Source organism: Strix aluco, chromosome 8, assembly GCF_031877795.1.
Source record: "Strix aluco isolate bStrAlu1 chromosome 8, bStrAlu1.hap1, whole genome shotgun sequence".
Taxonomy (NCBI): Eukaryota; Metazoa; Chordata; class Aves; order Strigiformes; family Strigidae; genus Strix; species Strix aluco.
The window spans coordinates 26,029,220-26,048,486 of NC_133938.1; the positions used below are offsets into that span (position 1 = coordinate 26,029,220).

The 19,267-nt window shown below is 44.5% G+C and overlaps 1 protein-coding gene across 6 annotated transcripts in view; it reads right to left on the reverse strand.

Moving 5' to 3' along the window:
• The window catches only part of CFH (complement factor H), a 49,084-nt gene that overhangs the window by 2,579 nt on the left and 27,238 nt on the right, over positions 1-19,267 (reverse strand). For 5 of the 6 annotated variants that reach the window (XM_074832757.1, XM_074832753.1, XM_074832755.1 and 2 more), the window contains exons 15-24: positions 18,407-18,589; positions 16,928-17,107; positions 12,755-12,961; positions 12,121-12,297; positions 11,278-11,454; positions 10,074-10,250; positions 7,729-7,911; positions 6,750-6,950; positions 6,270-6,467; positions 5,656-6,129 (exon numbers count right to left, since the gene is read on the reverse strand). In XM_074832757.1, the coding sequence (XP_074688858.1) occupies positions 6,119-6,129; positions 6,270-6,467; positions 6,750-6,950; positions 7,729-7,911; positions 10,074-10,250; positions 11,278-11,454; positions 12,121-12,297; positions 12,755-12,961; positions 16,928-17,107; positions 18,407-18,589 (1,694 nt within the window). In that variant the 3' untranslated portion in view covers positions 5,656-6,118. Of the gene's footprint in view, positions 1-2,893; positions 3,808-5,655; positions 6,130-6,269; positions 6,468-6,749; positions 6,951-7,728; positions 7,912-10,073; positions 10,251-11,277; positions 11,455-12,120; positions 12,298-12,754; positions 12,962-16,927; positions 17,108-18,406; positions 18,590-19,267 lie in introns of those variants that run through there. The other variant, XM_074832758.1, reaches the window with a different exon arrangement.

Consider the following 19,267-nt stretch of genomic DNA (forward strand, 5'->3'; position numbering starts at 1 on the left):
CAATTAAAAATAAATCAGATCTTTACATCTTTAATACAGGCTTTTAAAGTGTTGTTTGAAAGTTATAAATTTTTATAATCATATTGCTAAAAATTGTTAGCTATTCTTTGGTAAAAATTGCCACTAGTTTTGTTGTGCTTCAGTTAAATTCTTAATTAGTTGTCAACAATGTCTTAAGCTTATTTTATTTACCTTATTTATACTTGCTACTTTTCTAGCACACCCCCAGTTGTCATTACACTGTCACTCTCAGTTAGATTAATACCATTCCCACATCAATTTACAAGTGATTTTCTGCTTCTGGTGGTCCTGGAGAGACCAACAGAAACCACAAATGGTAAGTTGCAGAAATCAGAGGGGAAATTAAAAGAACCTCCACATGTTAGTATTTGGTCAACTGCCAGGATTTGAAGATTAGGATTATTGATGCATTTTTCTCGTAATTTACATTGACAAAATTGAACCAAGGAAAAATGAAGAGTGACGTGACAGAGGGAAGAACAGAAAACCACATCTATACCATATCAGAGCATGACTACTCAACTAACTGCTTGGCTCTTCCTGTTCACAGATTTCATCATTTACTTAGGAGAAAATGTTGATCATAAGAGATATGCTTGTCAAAAAAAAATTAAGAAAACCCCACTGTGTAGCAACCCCACTCATTGCTACAGGCTTGGGGAGGTGTGGCTGGAGACCTGTCTGGAAGAAAAGGATCTGGGTGTTCTAATTGTCAAGCAGCTGAACATGAGCCAGCAGTGTGCCCCGGTGGCCAACGGCATCCTGGCTTGTATTAGAAATAGTGTGACCAGCAGAAGTAGGGAGGTGATAGTCCCCCTTTGCTCTACACCGGTGAGGCCACACCTGGAGTACTGTGTCCAGTTTTGGGCACCTCAATAGGAGAGAGATATCGAGGTGCTGGAGCGAGTGCAGAGGAGGGCAACGAAGCTGGTGAAGGGCCTGGAGAACAGATCCTATGAGGAGCGATTGAAGGAGCTGGGGCTGTTTAGTTTGTGGAGGAGAAGGCTGAGGGGAGACCTCATCACTCTCTACAACTACCTGAAAGGACATTGTAGAGAGGTTGGTCCTGGTCTCTTCTCACAGGTAATTAGTGACAGAACAAGAGGGAACGGCTTTAAACTCCAACAGGGGAGGTTTAGACTGGACATTAGGAAAAAATTTTTCACAGAAAGAGTGGTCAGACAGTGGAATAGGCTGCCCAGGGAGGTGGTGGAGTCACCATCCCTGGATGTGTTTAAGGGTCGTTTAGATGAGATGTTGGGGGATATGGTGTAGGGGAGAACTTTGTAGAGTAGGGCTGATGGTTGGACTGGATGATCCCAAGGGTCTTTTCCAACCTGAATGATTCTGTGATTTGTCAGATTTGGGAACAACACTTTTCAGCTGATGAGAGGATGGAGAGATGTGCCACTGCTTTCTGGAATTACAGACTACTTTTTTCTTTGGGTGGTTTATACATCTCTCTGAAGGCCCAGGGAGAAAAGGTGAAAACCTTCTCCCTCTTTGGAAGGAACTTAATAAAGATAATACCAGCTTTTTTCGTGACAATCTACCATTACTGTAGTGCCTGTAATCCTTTAGTCCCATGCGAGCAATGCTGAACAGGGATAATAAGCAAAAACAAAGCACTCAATCATCAGCAAGTGCTGTTAAGACACATTTGCTAAGACATACATCCACTTCTAACCAGTTGGTAGAGGTCTCTATCTCCTGCGCCAGAAAGCACCTACTATGGTAACCTCTTAAATACCACTTCACTGAATGCAGTGTATCTTCAGAGACTGCTTTAGGGAAATCCATCCAAGTTAGAGTTAAGCCACTAGGGCTCACCCTTCTCTACAAAGGGAAACACTACTCCAAAATCTAAGATAAACTCTATTCCTCTTTTCTTTACCCTTGTGTTTCCACTTTGTTCTGTACAGAGACAATAAAACTAAGAGAAACTACACTGACCAAATAATTTTTTTCCTATTTTCCCACTAAACAGAGCTTTGAAGGGCATGGCTACTGATTTTGATTGCAGATTTATTAAATAAATTATTAAAACAATATTCAGAAAGCAAAGCTGAATAAACAAAGATGAAGCTATAATTCAAAGTCTGTTTCTTTGTTCTTTCAATATCCAGATTTTACCACCTAACTTTGGAGTGAAATTCTAGAATGAGGTTCCATTCCCCACCTAACAATGAACCAGCAGTAGGAAATGCAATCTCAGATTCAGATTCCTTGCATGCATCTGCAGTAAACAGGATTCATAGCCATGATACTCGCAGAAACAAATGAGAACTCCACAATGAAGTAGCCGTAGCAGAATTGCTAGCCAGTCTATACCAGATAAACCAGACCCTATTTGCATCAGATTTTACCCAGTGCTCTGCACTCCTCCTGGGCCCAATCTTGTCATCTTACCCCATCACAATATTTACTCTGTTCTAATGCATACTCCTCTTAGATTTCCATATATCACACTGTGCAAAACCTTTCATGGATTCTGCTTACAGGCTTCTCATGCACAGGGGTCTTTGATTACCACTTCATTTTGAACCATGAATTCCTCTGCAGGAGGCCAGAGGATTTTGACTGAAGTGTATGAAAAATGTTTTCCATCTAGAAACAGTTACTTTGAATCTACATTCCTTTACTTACTGTATCTTTGGAAACTCAACAACTACCTTGACTGAAGAATGTTCTCTGCTTATCTGATCACAGAGCCTTAAATCTCCCTCTAGAAGAAATCTTTCTAAAGACTCAAACCTTTCATTACATAGGCTAGACTTCTTTACTCATTTGGCCATACAAATGAGCTTAAAAATATGCAGTGAGCTCTTTTATAACTTACTTAACTTTTTAAAGATACAAGATCATCTCACAGTTCCTTTAAAAAATCTCTTTGTTTTTATAGTAAAATATCTTCAATATACCAAAACTATTTTGAAAGTAAAAATGAATACAAATTTTGAACAAAATCCAGAAGTAGACAATTTTGAAACTGAAAACTGCTGTATTAAATAATAAAAACAATTGCATAGAAATTAGACTTTTTCTCAGGCAAAACAAAAGCTGAATTTGTATGGCCTTTTGCTAGCTATTAACTTTTCTTCACATAGGAAAAAGTTACATTGTTGTGTTGGGTTTTTGTGTGGCAGTGTTTTTGGTAGTGGGGGAGGGGGCTGCAGCAGTGACCCCCCTGTAAGAAGCTTCTTGAAGCTCCCCAGCTCCAAGTCTGACCCACCTCTGGCCAAGGCCGAGCCCATTTGTGACAGTGGCTGCACCTCTGTGATAACATATTTAAGAGGAGACTCTAGGAGGAGGAGTTGGAGTTGTGAGGAGCAGTTGTGAGGGAGTCACCGGGGCAAACACTGAGGTCAGTGTAAGAAAGGAGGAGGAGGAGAGGGGGAGGTGCACCGGAGCAGAGCCCCCCTGCAGCCCGTGGTGAGAGGACAGGCTGTGCCCCTGCAGCCCATGGAGGTCACCAGGGGAGCAGATGCTGACCTGCAGCCTGTGGAGAACCCCATGCTGGAGCAGGGGGCTGCGCCCGAGGAAGGCCAGGACTCTGAGGGAAGCCTCCACTGTTGTAGTGGGAGGACTACAACACATGGGAAGGACCCACACTGGAGCAGTCTGTTCCTGAAGGACTGCACCCCGTGGAAGGAACCCACACTGGAGCAATTAATGAAGAGCTGCAGTCCTGTGGGAAGGCCTCATGTTGGAGAAGTTCATGGAGGACTGTGTCCCATGAGCGGGACCTCACACCGGAGCAGGGAAAGAGTGTGAGGAGTTCTCCCCCTGAGGAGGAAGAAGTGGCAGAAACAACAGGTGATGAAGTGATCACAACCCCCAACCCCTGCCCCCCCTGCACCACTGGAGGGAGAGGAGGTAGACAGTTTGGGACCAAAGCTGAGCCCAGGAAGAAGGGATGGGTGGGGGGAAGGTGTTTATAAGATGCAGTTATACTTCTGTCTTCATCTGTTTGCTTGTTAAATTAAGTGTTGTTGTTGTTGTTTTTTTAAATTAAATTGATGTTGTTTTTTTCTTCCCTGATCAAGTCTGTCTTTTGTCCATGACCATGATGGGTGAGTCATCCCTCCCTATCCTTTTGCAATACTCGAGACTTCTTCATTCAGCTTTCATTATGTTTAAGCTATAGTTAGGGTATGTGGGTCACAAAGATAACTTTTGTAAATCTATTCCTGAAGGGTATTAACAATCCCTGAGTTTTGGGCCTTGGAGTCACAGTTCACCTTCTAAAGAAAATGAATTAGAAGACTTAAAGATATAATCCCTAAAATGAACAGCAGATGCAGCAATAGGAAGCTGATCTAATTGGCTACGTAAAGCAGGCAGGATTGGGAAAGATTAGGTGGATCAACTGTCTATCTGCTGGTTGTACGTAAGTTGATTTGAGGCATATTAATTTTAACATACGGATATGTTGGAAGTCCTTTTGCTGACATCTGAAAAAAACCACACGTGGATAAAAACGCACGTGTTTGTAAAGCTTGTGTAGGGAAAAACTCATGTGTGAATGTCTGGGACAGACACGGTGAGGGAGAGAAGAGAGAGAAACGCCAGAGGAGGGGGAGAGAAACAAAGAGGGGGAGAGAGAGAGAAAAATAAGGGGCAGGGAGGGGAGAAATACAGGGGCATGGGGAAGGGAGAAAAAATGTAAAACCAATAAATAAGAACAGGAAGAATTATATGTCTGGGTATTTCATGTATGTACACCCAAATGCAGAGGACAGAATGTGGTGGATTACAGAAATGAAGACAGCATCTTGTTGATGAACACTGAAACAAAGAACGTATCGAGTATTTCAGCATCATGTGGGGTGGCTGTCACTAAATCACCTACCCCACTGAGTGACAGGTCAGATTTTTCTTCTTTACTGCTTTAATGCTAGTGTAGTAATAGAATATCTTCTTCTGACCCTTGATGTCCCTTGCAAGTGTCACTCTAGGTGAGCTTCAGCTTTCCTAACACTGTCCATACATGCCAAATCAATGCCACAGACAGGTCCCCTTGTAGACTGGTTTTGCCTCACTCTCCTGATCACAATGATTTCTTTTCTGCTGCAGAGATCTATGTGAAGTCCCTGATTAGTCAAGCCAGAGTTCTGGTAAATGTGTTTTTCCTCCTGAGCACCAGATTTGAGTATTCTTGTGCTTGGGAGATTCTGTCCTTCAAGACCTGTAAGATTTTCTGGACTCCTCTATCACTCCCAAGCAATCCCACCTACTAGTTTCTCAAGTAAGACAAAATCCACTCTCCTAAGGTGCATGGTTTGTACTCTGCTACTTGCTTTTCTCTTTCCCGTCGGAATCATGAACTCCGTTAGTACACGATCTCCACACCTAAGGTTGCCGTTGATTTCCACAACCCCAGACAGTTCTTCCTTATTAGTGAAGAGCAGACGGAGCTGTGCACTGCACAGGTTGGCCCATCCAGGACCTGGACCAGGCAGTCATCCTCGCCTCCATCCAGAAATCCCCATTACTTGTATGACAACATCTTGCCCTCAAGATGAGGCTCAAGTCCCCCATAAGAACTGGGTCTGTGATCTAGAGACTTCCTGGAGTCGCTTAAAGGAGACTCCGCTCGCTCGCTCAGCCTGATCAGGCGGTCAGGACACTCACCCCTGCCATGACGCCCGGGTAGTTTCCAGGCAAGTGCATGGAGAAGAAGATAAGAGCAGACAAGGCCAAACACACGCCGCTTGTTGATGATCAAAATACCTGCGGGCTTTAATTCTTGTCTCAGAATGCCACCAAAGCCAGCCTATTTCGGGACACAATTGTTAATAAAAGTAAGAGTGAGATCAATATAGAATGGGTAAAATGCAAGCACTACCATTCAGATGGAGAAAACGTAAACACATTTACAAAATGTAAATACATTTACAAAAACGGATAAAATGTAAACACAAGCAGCCAATAATAAAAAGAAAAAACAGTAACAAATTCCAAGACAGGACGTTGGCTAAGCTGCAAACAAAGCACAGGAAAATGGGAAATGCCAGGAAAGACTGAGCTCCAATCACTGGTTGGTTGAGGGATCTTTCATTTCCACAGCCGGGCTCCTTCATGCCACTTCCATTTATTAATATCTCCCTGCAGTGCAAATAGAAACAAAGGGAAAAGGTGTGAAGACCAAGCATGACACGGCAGTGGTTCCTCAGAGCAGTGCACAGGCAATTTCAGCAAAGCTGCCTCCTACAGCCCGCACCGTATCCTCAACACCGAGCACTTACGTTCACATGTAGGATAATTAATCTCTCCATCCACGCACTCTGGTCTGAATTTCTCAGGGTGTGAAACTTGACGGTACCACCATTTGCATTCAAAGAGAATAGTATCCCCAGTCTGATAGGTGTAAGTGGTCGACCAGCTCGATGACTGTAGCTGAATGTTGTTCCTTTCCATGATAGGCTTAAGCACTGTACAGTTCTCTGCAAAAAGTACTTTCCTTATTTGCCTGTAGACCTCCCACTGGACAACTGATGCTCTGAAACTGTTGGGACCAGCTGAGAGCCCCTGAGAGGCCTTTCCCCAGCTGCCTTTCCAGCTCAGGTAGGCAGTCAATGGCTTCCTGGGGACACTGCCCCTCACCACCTGCAGCATAAGGATGCTCCCACATTCCCTGGCTCCTCCCCAGGCGCTCCCCCAGAAAAACTAAAGGCTTCCCCTCACAACACAGGGGCTAAGCTGTGGCCAAAGTGGAGATGACTTACTTCCTGGCTTGCACTGTGGATATTCTAACGTTCCATTCATACACTGTGCTCTGAAAGGGGGAGATGCTGGGTCCGCCATATATCCTCTTTTGCACCAAAATTCAATGAAGTCACCCGATCTGGAATACAGCTTTCTTGCAGCGACCCATTTCAGCTCAATATTGTTTCTGCCCATGTCTTCTTCCGATGCTGTACAGGCCACTTGAAAAAGGCAAGAGAAGAGTGTCATCACTTTATACAGACTCAACACAGGTCAATTTTTTCCCCTAGAGCCTACAAATCTTTGCAGATTTTCCCCGAGAGCCTACAGAACCTTCTTTGCATCAAAACCCAGTTCCAGCTATTTGCTCTGACCCTCTGTTATTTCTGACAGGAAAGACAAGCTAAAGGGAAAGAAGACCATGGCTGAGAACCCAGGCACCCACGCAGAGCTATGGAGAAGCCTTTTCACGCTGACAGTCACACAGGGCAATTCACAGGTGAGGAAGTCAGCAGGCACCAATGCACTTCCCCGTGTCTTTTTTGAGATTCGTCCTTCCCTTCTGCTCAGCACTTCTCCCAATTTGTTTCCTCACGGCCATGTCACGGATGCAGACCCAGAGTTCCCCAGCACTGCCACGTGCTCAGACCCATCCTCCCCACTCACAGCCTGCTGACCACAGCAGCGTCCCTAACTTGGGAGCACTCGGGAGCCTGGCACAGCGATGGAGATCCCCTCACACCACGGGCTTCAGACAAACTCCCCTCCTCCCAAACCCACTGTGGTGGCGAGAGACTGCAGGCAGCAGAGGGGACTACACGAGCGAACTTCAAGAAGAAACTCCTCCTGGACACAAGAAGGACTTGTTGCTCTTCTGCCCTGCTGGCATTGCAGCCCCAGCACAAGTGCTGCTGCACAAGCAATGACCTCAGGAGCTGAGAAAAAGACAACAGGAGCAGTCACACAGTGTTTGGCCACACAGCACGTGCTTCAACCTACCGAGGCAAACCGGGGGGCTTGTCCACTGCCCATCAGTACAGGTGATACGCCGAGATCCTTCCAGGACATAGAGACTTGGGCATTTGTATTCCAGAACGGAACCTTGTGGATATTCTTGCATGGGGAAGGAAAGAAGGTCTCCATTTTCAATAACTGGAGGTGGGCCACATTTCCCGCCTTTCCCTGGAAGAAAATTCCCAATCAGAGAGAAAGCCACGAGAGTTTAATTGCAGCGGAGGCCTGCCTACAAATACTACTGGACAGTATGTTGGCACTACTCTGAGAGACGCGGAGGAAAGCAGAGAGAAAACCAAATACCTGGCAGGTGAAAAAGAGCAAGAGTTTCTCATTTCTCCAGTGCGGGACTCACAAGTGCCAGTTCACCCCGTTTGTCCACAGCTGAAGCGCTTGCAGCTGTCTGCAGCACTTCCTCTCATCCTGCATAACGGTGTAGCGTTTGTCACAGCTCTTTCTGCAGAAGAGCCTGACACCCACCTCCTCCCTCCACTGCCTGAGCAGGGACCAAAGCGGATCTGACTGCAAACAGTGACAACTGTCACCCAACCGCACCACTGTGATCACTGATGGGATAATAGCCCCTGGGCTCTGTGCGCCTCTTACAGCGCTGAGGAGCTCACACATGCCAATCCTGAAGCGCTGCTGCCTCACGGATTTTTATACCTATTCAAGCACCACACTGCCCCCAAGTCTGGCCTTCCAACAGACCTTGCACTGGGAAATCTTCAGAGAAGACCCAGATCCCTTGGTACCAGCAGTGAGCCTCTCTGCACTTGGCATTGCGTTCTGGAGCCACAATATGGAGCCTGGCCTTAAGTCATCTGCTGTTTCTGCACCCCCTTCAGGCTCCCAGCTGGGTGCTGGCTGAGTGAAATGTCGCTGCATTGGTCCCTGTGCTGAAACTTTCTGTATGCCTTGTGAAGACAAATGAGATTATTCAGTGCGCTCATGAAACCCTAGGAGGCACCAACACAGTACCTAGGTATTGGCTCACACAGCACATTCTACCCTCAGCTGATTTAACAACTGATTTGACTCCACGGCATTCAGTATAGCAATGCATCATCTGCACTATCTGGATGTCAACTAGCAGGGAAGCTGTGGGCTCTGTTCTTGAACAGTGACAACAAAATCTCTCGCTCTCTTCTCATCAGCCAGGCACAGAAGGTAGATTCCAAGAAGTCCAAGGGCTGCGTCTCAAAATTAGACTGGGCCAGCAACTGCTCTTAGCCTCAGGGTGGTTTTCCTGATGTGGCCCTGTAAGGAACTGAAGGAATTGATGCCTCAAACGTTCATCAACACAGAAAACCTCAAGGAGAAATTGTGGCCTTTGTGATTAGTCGAAGGAATGAATTATCTGCTTAGGGAGGCACAGAGTGTATCGAAGGGTGCACGGCTCTGCTCCCTTGCCGTTTTATAGCCAAATTCCTTAGATAAACCTCGAAGGGAGGAGACGTAGACTGAGGAAAACCATATGTTTGGGTTAATGCCTACACCTTAGTTTAAGACTATAGTCTTGAAGAAGAGCTAAAAGATTGATAAGAGAGATCAACAACCAACACCAGATGGAGCTAACGACTGGATAATGGCCCAAGAAGCAAAAACTGAGGAAAAGATAAAGGTGATAGGGGGAGATCATGATCACCAAGTCAACTGGACAAAAGGGTTAAGGTACCCCATTCCCCCTCAGCGCACACACAGAACCCATGCTACACCATTTCTCAATCTCTCATGCAAATGAGCTCTTGGAATACCTGCCTCTCTTTGTCTACTATGCTAATCAGCCAATAAGAGGAACTTTAAAAGGCAACAGAAAACTTTGCTGGGTGTGCACCCACCACCCAAGATTACCAGTCCTGAGACAACGCTGGATCCAGGGGTGGTGACTGGATTTCTTTGACTCTCTTTCTCTCCTTTCTTTTTCTTTCCTGTCCTTACGTGTCTTTCTTTTCTCTAGATTTGTAAGAGACCACATTGTTTATTATCCTTTTCCAAATTAAAGTTGTTTCTACCTCAAGTAAAACATTTTAACTGGTCATTTGGTGTTGTTTCACCTTGATTTAACCTGAGGGGATCACAGAACCTTTATGACTCCCTGGGCTCCCAGTCCAGGTTGTAACATGCCCTTTTGAGTGACACCACCTGGCTCACTCAGCTGGTAAACTCACCTGAACAGATACCTGGGAAAATGGCTTTTTCCTGAGCGCGCCAGCTACGCTGTGTTTGTGCACAGTAATGAGACTGGAATTTGGAGAGATAAATGCCACTAAGTCACCTTCATGATAGTCTCACTGACAGGCAAGTGTTTGAAGAGAGAGAGAAATTACCTTTGCACTTTGGCAGCTTTGTCCAGGTCCCATTCTGACACACTATGCTGGAAGCCCCAGCCATCACAAAACCTGGCCAGCACTGATAGTGAGCACTCTCCCCAGGCAAATACCTTGACTTTTTAACACCTTCGACTTTACCACCGGGAATTTCTGGAGGAGGTTCACACGTCACATCTGAAAAAGAGACACTGCTGCAGTCACGTCTGCAGTCATTGAGGCGTTCCCCTATACAGCCAACAGTTAAAGGAATCAACCTTGTTATAATTTCTGTCCAGCTTTTCTGCCTCTAGTGGGTCACAGCTCCAAGAGTTTGTCCTGGAGAAAGCAACGAGGTGTGACAGTGGCAGCAGAACTCTCTTTCTGGGACTCTCAGGAGATGGCAGGGTCAATGAGAGCTTCCAGAAAAAGCCAGTGTTTCTGTAGCCACACCTTACGTCACAAGAAGCCACACCGGCCTTCCTGCATGCCCATGTCCCTCCCCAGGGAGCCCTGGCATTGCTGGAAATCACAGGGGCAGCAGCCAAGCTGGCGTTCTGCTGAATCGCAGAGCTCTGGAGCACCGGCAGCGCGGGAGGAGCTTGTCAGCCTGCACTGCCCAGGGACCGGTAAGTGCAGTCCGCTCCAGGGAGGTGTGGGAAGCCAGGTAGCACTTGTTCACCCTGCAGCCACGGATTTGGGCAGGGGACAGGAGCACAGCTCCTGACAGTTCCCTGTCACAGGAATGCTATTGCCATGTCATGGCCCCAGCAGAGCGTACACGGTCTAGATCCGAGTCTCTGCTGGGATCTGCGTCGGTCAGAGTGCGGCCCTGGAGAAGAACGGCTGTTTCTCTCCCGTACTGCTTCTTCCATTCAGAAACCCCCGGACAGGTTTGAACAGAACAGAGGAGCCCTTACGTGTCTTTCTACTGAAGGTCGCTGAAGTGGCAGGCTCTGGGGAAATACCAGCACTACTCTGGAGAATGACAGAGTAGCACCTCTTAGGCATGGCTTCTTCAAGACGTCTTTGCTGCTCATGAACGTATCCCCAGTATTTCTAGAGGCATCAAGCTAAATTAAAGTGCTGTGCAAGGAAGCAATGCGAGTACAAAGTTGGGATGCACAAAGAAAGCAGAAGTAGAAAAGGTAAAGCCTTTAGAATGTGTAGGTAAACAAACCATCCCCTCTATGCTAACAGGCAAGATGAAAGCACAGATTCGTACCTCTGCAGGTTGGTGCCTGGGACCATTCTCCATTTGTACAAGTGACATAATTTCCACCTGTCATTTGGAAATGGCTTTCACATTCATACTGCAGTCTGGCACCGGGCAGGTACCTCTCCTGTTGAGTGCTTGTAATATAAGCATTGGGAATTTCAGGTGCGGCTCCACAGGTAACATCTGAAGAGAGAGGGGCATGTAAGAACAGCAGTGCAGCAATATGACAATCACAGAACATTGCATTGCAGAGCACCATTGCTCCTGAGGAGCAAAAATGGTTTGCGAAATGCAGATCATTTTCTACAGGTAGAAAATGAAAATATAATGGTTTTTACTCTGCAACGCTTCACCACACAATGTTATTTTTGCCTAGAGTGACTAAAAAGAGAAAAGGAGTTGCAGAGATCAGCCGAATGTGCAGATGAGTGTTGTGCAGCACTGTGTGCCAAAGGCTTGGAGAGTTGAAGTGGTTTCTCTACTGTTTGGAGGCAACTTTCAGCAACTGACACTCTCTGTGATGTGAAAAGAAGATACGTTACTCTACCAGTTATCTCTACCTTTGCAGCCAGCATCCATTCCTCCATAACCCTCTGCCTGCTTGATTTCAGCAGAGAGATAAGTTTCACCTACAAGTTTCAGCCCATAGGAGAAACAATGTCTTTGCTGATCTAGCCTGCTGCTTGTTTCTCAGGAGCCAGAAAAACAGGGGTTGTAGGAGCCCATTCAAAGCAAGTCACCATTGGCTCTATTGGCCTGACCCACCTGCATGCCTGAGCTGACATTATTTTAATTCACAACCTGTAAGACTAAGAAGGGTCATAGACTTCTTAGAAGTAGAACCTATACCTTCACAGAACGGCGGTGCTGTCCAGTTTCCTTCCCTGCAAATAATTTCTGGAGGACCAACAATCAGGAACCCTGCATCACACTGGTAGCGAATTGTTTCACCAGGCTCATAAATTTCCTTGTTTCTGCCTTCAGTTTGAGAATTGGCAACTTTTGGAATGCTTTCACATGGCATTTCTGAAAAGATACAGAAAGCTGATGCCCGTGCTAATGTGATACACATAGAATGAGTGTACTGTTTATACAAACAGTTGCTTTAGAGAGCTTTCTCTATCATCAGCGTAGTCATCTGCTGACAGCGGATTTTACATAAAAGGTAGGATATGGAAAATTAAATACGTCATTTCCTTATATAGGCACGGACGTCCACCACTGGAATATTTAGATCCTGTTTCTAACCATGCCTGAAAATGTCAATAAGATTACAAGAACACAAAGGAATATTTAAAAACTAAACTGCATTCAAAAAGTCAGTCTTGCATCCAATCAGGATTGCTCTGAACACACCCATGAGGGATGATAAGATTCCACAGCAAAATTGGGAGTTACTGGCCCTTCCTAGTCAAGCTCCAGTTTAAAATTCTTTCAATTTCATTGCTTAATGCACTTCAGAAAAAGTATTTTTTGATATTACCCAAGCATGCAGGAGCCGAAGTCCACTTTCCCTTAGAACAAGTTATCTCTGATAGTCCATCGAACTTGTATCCGCGACGAGAAACATACTTAAATTTAGCACCAGACAGATAAAATGTTTTCCCTTCTCTTTTAATTTGTAAGTTTTGATTTTCCAGCCTAGGAACATCAGCACATTCTACAGGTTCTGGTGGCAAACATGGTCTTTCTAAAAAATACAGAAGACACAGAGAAATAATAATGCAAGACAATTAATATTCCAGTGACATATGCTGTCTAAAACTGAAAAGAAAAAACCAATCATCCAAACATCAATTAAATGGCCTGAAAGGAAGATGAAGAAATATCTAAGATACAAAAAGCAAAGCTTCTCTCTCCTTTCCCTCCTACATGGGATTTCTCTCTTTTCATTTGAACCAAATTAAAGCCATTTTCTAGTTCATACCAAGGACTTACAGATACAGTTTAGCATCAAGAACAGGGAAAATTTCCTAGGCAGAGAAACAGAAGAGACATTATCTTGTTTTGAGATACTGAAAGTGACTTTCTAGAATGTTAGCTACTAAATTTGTCACCATTAAGAAAGTTGTACCAATGTCCTGACAGGTTTTGTGATGACGTGAAAAAGAAAGAGAGAACAGAACTACAAAGTATTATAATGTACTTCCTGGCACATACAGTGGATTAAATCTCTATGAAGCCCTCCTGAGTCAGGGCTGTCCCAATGCTTTCTCCTCCTATGCTACTGAAGAGTGGGTGGACTTCAGTTATATTTTATATGCATTTTTAGTTATTAGTAAATCAGGTTTTATTAGTTGACACATCAAGTTGAAAGCATATGTTTGCTCCAAATTCCACAATACAAAAGATCTAGTTACAGTTAAAGTTCCTGTTCCGTAACTGGGACTGGGAATTTTATTTCAGTAAAAGTTGTTTTATGAACAGCTTAAACATTTTTTTTGGTTATCCTTCTCTATGTCTGCCACTTCTCAGCAGAAATGGAAACTCACAGGCAATGCAGAAGAAGAGGAACCATGTGGCATGAGAATTTTTCAGTTTAAGAATACAGATGTGGTTGGCATGTTGTGCACATCAGTCACCAGCTGGCATCTCATTTGCCCTGTGCTTGGCTATCTCCTATTCATTTCTGAAAACACTTTATTTGGGCTGTTAATGAACTTCTGCTTACAAGATATGACCTGCATCATTAATATTAATGCAAAAAGGTGCTGGGGACATCAGCCCATCTGAAGTGCATGTATACCAATGCACACAGCATGGGTGACAAACAGGAGGAGCTTGAAGCCATGATGCAACAGGAAAATTATGATGTAGTGGCTATCACAGAAACATGGTGGGATGTCTCCCATGACTGGAGTGCACCAATTGATGGCTACAAGCACTTTGGGAGGGATAGACAAGGAAGGAGAGGCGGTGCGGTGGCACTGTATGTTAGGGACTGTTATGATTGCTTCAAGCACAAGTATAGTGAAGACAGGGTGGAGTGTCTTTGTGTTAGAATCAGGGGGAAGGCCAACAGGGCAGATGTCGCAGTGGGAGTCTACTATAGGCCACCCACCCAGGACAGAGAGGTGGATGAAATATTCTATAGGCACTTAGGAGAAATCTCATGATCACTTGCCCTTGTACTTGTGGGAGACTTTAACTTCCCAGACATCTGCTGGAAATACAACACAGCAGAGCGGGACCAGTCCCAGAGATTCCTGGAATGTGTGGCAGATAACTTCCTGACACAGCTGGTGAGTGAACTGAACAGAGAAAGTGCCCTGCTGGACCTCCTCTTTGTGAACGGAGAAGGACTGGTGGATGATGTGGCGGTTGGAGGCCGACTAGGGCACAGCCATCATGAAATAATAGAGTTCTCTATTCTTAGAGAGGCCGGGAGAGGGGGAAGCAGAACTGACATCCTGGACTTCTGAAGGGCTGACTTTGACTTGATTGGGCACCTGCTTGACAGGATCCCTTGGGAGATGGTCCGGAAGGGTACAGGGGTCCGGGAAGGCTGGACGCTTTTTAAGAAGGAAGTCTTAATTGCACAGAGGCAGGCAGTGCCCAGGTGCTGTAAGAGAAGCCAGCGCCAGAGAAGACCACCCTGACTGAACTGGGAGCTTTGGCTGCAACTCAGGGAGAAAAGGAGAGTTTATGGCCTTTGGAAGAAAGGGCTAGCGACTCACAATGATTACAAAGATGCTGTGAGGCTATGCAGGGCAGAACGCAGGAGGTCTAAAGCCCAGCTAGAAATTAATCTGGCTTCAGCAGTCAGAGATAAAAGGAATGTTTCTATAGGTACTTCAACAGCAAAAGAAAGACCAAGGAGAGCCTCCATCCCCTGCTAGATGCAGGAGGAAATATGACAAAGTGTGATCAGGAGAAGGCTGAGGTACTTAATGCCTTCTTTGCCTCAGTCTTTAATAACAAGACTAGTTGTATGGAGGGAATCCAGCCTCCTCAGCCAGAAGACAGAGACTGGGAGAACGATCCCCCCACAATCCAGGGGGAGATAGTCAGTCTATGCGACCAGATGGGATACACCCGAGGGTGCTGAAGGAGCTGGCTGGGGTGCTCACCAAGCTACTTTCCAGCATATGCTTCGCTGGGTAAAAAACTGGCTAGATGGCCAGACCCAAAGAGTTGTGGTGAATGGAGTTAAATCTGGTTGGCAGCCAGTCATGAAGGGTGTCCCCCAGGGCTTGGTTTTGGGTCCACTCCTGTTTAGCATCTTTATTAATGATCTAGACGAGGGGATCGAGTGCACCCTCAGTAAGTTTGCAGACAACAAGTTGGGTGGGAGTGTTGATTGGCTTGAGGGTAGGGACGCTCTGCAGAGAGATCTGGACAGGCTGGAATGATGGGCTGAGGCCAACTGTATGAGTTTCAATAAGGCCAAATGCCAGGTGCTGCATTTCGGACACAACAACCCCCAGCAGCGCTCCAGGCTTGGGGAGGAGTGGCTGGAGAGCTGCCAGTCAGAGAGGGACCTGGGGGTGTTGACTGACAGCCGGCTGAACATGAGTCAGCAGTGTGCCCAGGTGGCCAAGAAGGCCAATGGCATCCTGGCTTGTATCAGGAATAGCGTGGCCAGCAGGGACAGGGAAGTGATCTTACCCCTGTACAAGGCACTGGTGAGGCCACACCTCGATTATGGTGTTCAGTTTTGGGCCCCTCACTACAAAAAGGACATTGAATTACTGGAGCATGTCCAAAGAAGAACAGTGAAGCTGGTGAAGGCTCTGGGGCACACGTCTTATGAGGAGCAGCTGAGGGAACTGGGGGTTTTTAGTCTGGAGAAGAGGAGGCTGAGGGGAGACCTCATCGCCCTCTACAACTACCTGAAAGGAGGTTGCAGAGAACTGGGCATGAGTCTCTTTAACCAAGTAACAAGCGATAGGAGAAGAGGCAATGGCTTCAAGTTGTGCCAGGTAAGGTTTAGACTAGATATTAGGAATTATTTCTTTACTGAACAGGTTGTTAGGCGTTGGAATGGGCTGCCCAGGGAGGTGGTGGAGTCCCCATCCCTGGAGGTGTTTAAGAGTCGGGTTGACATAGCGCTGAGGGGTATGGTGGAGTTGAGAACTGTCAGTGTTAGGTTAATGGTTGGACTAGATGATCTTCAAGGTCTTTTCCAACCTAGATGATTCTGTGATTCTATTTTAGAAATTGGAGTACAGATTCCTCAGCATTTCTTAGAGTAGATGGCCTGAGTTATGCCATATCATTTATATCTCTATTACAGGAAGAAGCCACAAAAAGAAAAGGGGAAAAATGAAGAAAGAATAAAAATTAAGAAACCCAAAGATATCTACTACTACAACTAAATAATAATATTTTTTTTTTTGTCACCAGAATACTATTAAAGGACCCCAGTCAAATCTGTGACTCTATTCTGCAATATACTAAACAAACAAACACAGAGCTCTTGAGGGACTACCTGAAAGTTTTATATGCCATCTTAGATAAGTCTGTGTAAATAAAAGGATTTACTGTCCAGCAGCTAGTTAACTGCGCTTTCTTCAGCAATTTATATGCTATTGCTCTTCTGTAGTTACCTGTTCATGATAATCTTAACATAAATATCATCGTCCTAATGATGACTGCAAATGCATAACACAGAAACTAGTAATTAAATAAATAAATAAAAAAATACACTACTGACCCAAACAGTAAGGTGGTGATTGCCATTTCCCTTCTATACATGTTATTTCATTCACATCATTGAGCTGGAAACCCTTCAGACATGAAAAAGATATTTTACTCCCATTCTTGTAATTTCTTCCAATGCTTATCTGTTGAGCATCAGGCAGCTGAGGTGGAGGTGGGCATGCACTCTCTTCAGCTAAGAAAACATGTTATAATAGAACATAAGATAAAGTGTAACAGTTCATCACAGATTACAACATGAACAACCAAGAAAACACTGGCATTAGATAATTCTTCAGTAGTTATCTCAAGCTTGAATTTATATCATGATCATTTTGTTGCGCTTCAGAAACACCAGACCTGCCTTCAGATGCTCATACACTTTCAAACTCATAGAAAAGACAGTCACAGTTGCCTACACCAACCTAAGATGGAGCTTCTTGCAGTCCCTCCTTTCCCTTACACATAGCTGCACACTCTTGTGTGCTTTCCCTGTTCCTCTCTCTATGGTGGACTACTTCAGGAAAACTGGACCAACTTCTGGGGTTCTTGTTTTGTTTTGTTGTTTTTTCTTCAGACGTAGCTGATAACAGAGCTAAATGAGGATAACAAAAGGAAACAAAGAAATAAAGTTGCTACTCAAGGAACAAAGGGCTGCTCCTGCCAAAGGAAAGAAAAATGGAAGGAAGGAAGTAGATCTAGGAAAGAGGAGGCCTCCAGAGCTTGATTTATTGGTTCTAGTGGTTCCAGAAAACTGAGAAGGTAAGGACACTTGATTTTGAGAAGGAATGTTGCCTTGAGTGATTGCCACTATGTGTACTTCTCCCACTTGCATGCATCATTGCCCATGAATCTGACATAATCAAAGCAGGCATTGAGATAATGATTGTTTTACAATCATGCCTTCTACAGGTAATATCCTGCTCTGCTATACACAAAGGCAGTCCTGCAGGCATCCAGCCTTTGGCATGTATTACGTAAGGGCAGTCTCCTCTAGGTCTGTGCTTTTGAATTGGCCAACTCAGCTTTTTTCTTCTTGTTTCACTAGGAAGTAATTGGAAAAAATGGAAGGTAAAAAAAGAAAAATCAGGAATAGAAAAACTTTGAATTTTTACAGGAAATAAAGGAACTCTGATGAGCTTGAGCTGTGTCTACTCTCATTTGCACCAGGGTAAAGCCGTTTTGACAAACCAAGCTTAAATTTATCACTGCATCTTCTCTCACATCAGAAATGACAGTGAAAACTGTTCCAATTGTCAGAGTAGAGATTATTAAGTCTGCCTCACTAAAATAGTGTGTTTCCAAACCTAGTTAACTGTTCGAATGAGTCCCATAATTATTCATGACTGTCCTTTCGCAGATAATCGAGTAAGCACATATGTAAGCATATAAGCATTTCTATTTCAGACTAATGACAATGCTAAGAAGCTTTAATAATGAGCATTTATCATTCCTACATAAAAAAAAGAAATTGTACGCAAATCTGAAAACATACCTGTACATTCAATCTCTGGTGACCATTTTCCAGACACACAAGTTGCCCGTTTAACACTTTTGTCAGCTGATGTACATGTATAATGTATAACTTTATGGAACCCAGTCTTCCTTTTTGGCTTGGGATTACGACCATTCTGCACAAGCTCAACATCCACTGGAAGCACACACCGAGGAGATGGATCTGAAAAAAATCAACAAAAAGAGCTAAAAAGTAGATTTAATTCAGATGATACGTACATATGCATTCACCGATGAAGAGGTCATCAGTTTCCTAACGCATGTCCATGCTAAAGTGTTTTTTTATTTACTGTAGTTTGAAGTAACTCAATAGATTCCTAGATTACAGAAACAGAATGATTTTTTGTTCCAGCTGTCTAAAGCAGAGACTGTTTCCACTCACAAAGCAATTATTTTTTTTTGTTGATAGGATCCCTTTTGTTGAGTGTAGTAAATAATATAAAAACTTAGCATTCTTTTCTTTCCTAAAACTATCAAAAAGGTAGCAAGATAAGAAACCTTCTTTTGCTTGTAGAAACAGGAGCATAAAGGAAGTACTACTCCACACTGAGTATATATCAGGTACCAATCTCCTGTGGAAAGATCTTGTGGCCCTGACTGGTGATTTGCTGAGCCAGAACACAAGCTACTTGTGAAAGCTAAGCAGTCTGTGGCTTGTGCCAGATTAAATCCTCAACATAACTGTAAATAAAGGTACAGTGTACTGAAATCACTCATGAATATAAAATCGCTTCTGAAGAAAGGGGGAACCAAGAATTGGCTATAATATAAACTGTACTCTGTTAAAGATAAGTGAAGTGCTGGAGTAATTTGTCCCAAACTAGACTCCTTCTTGTTCAGT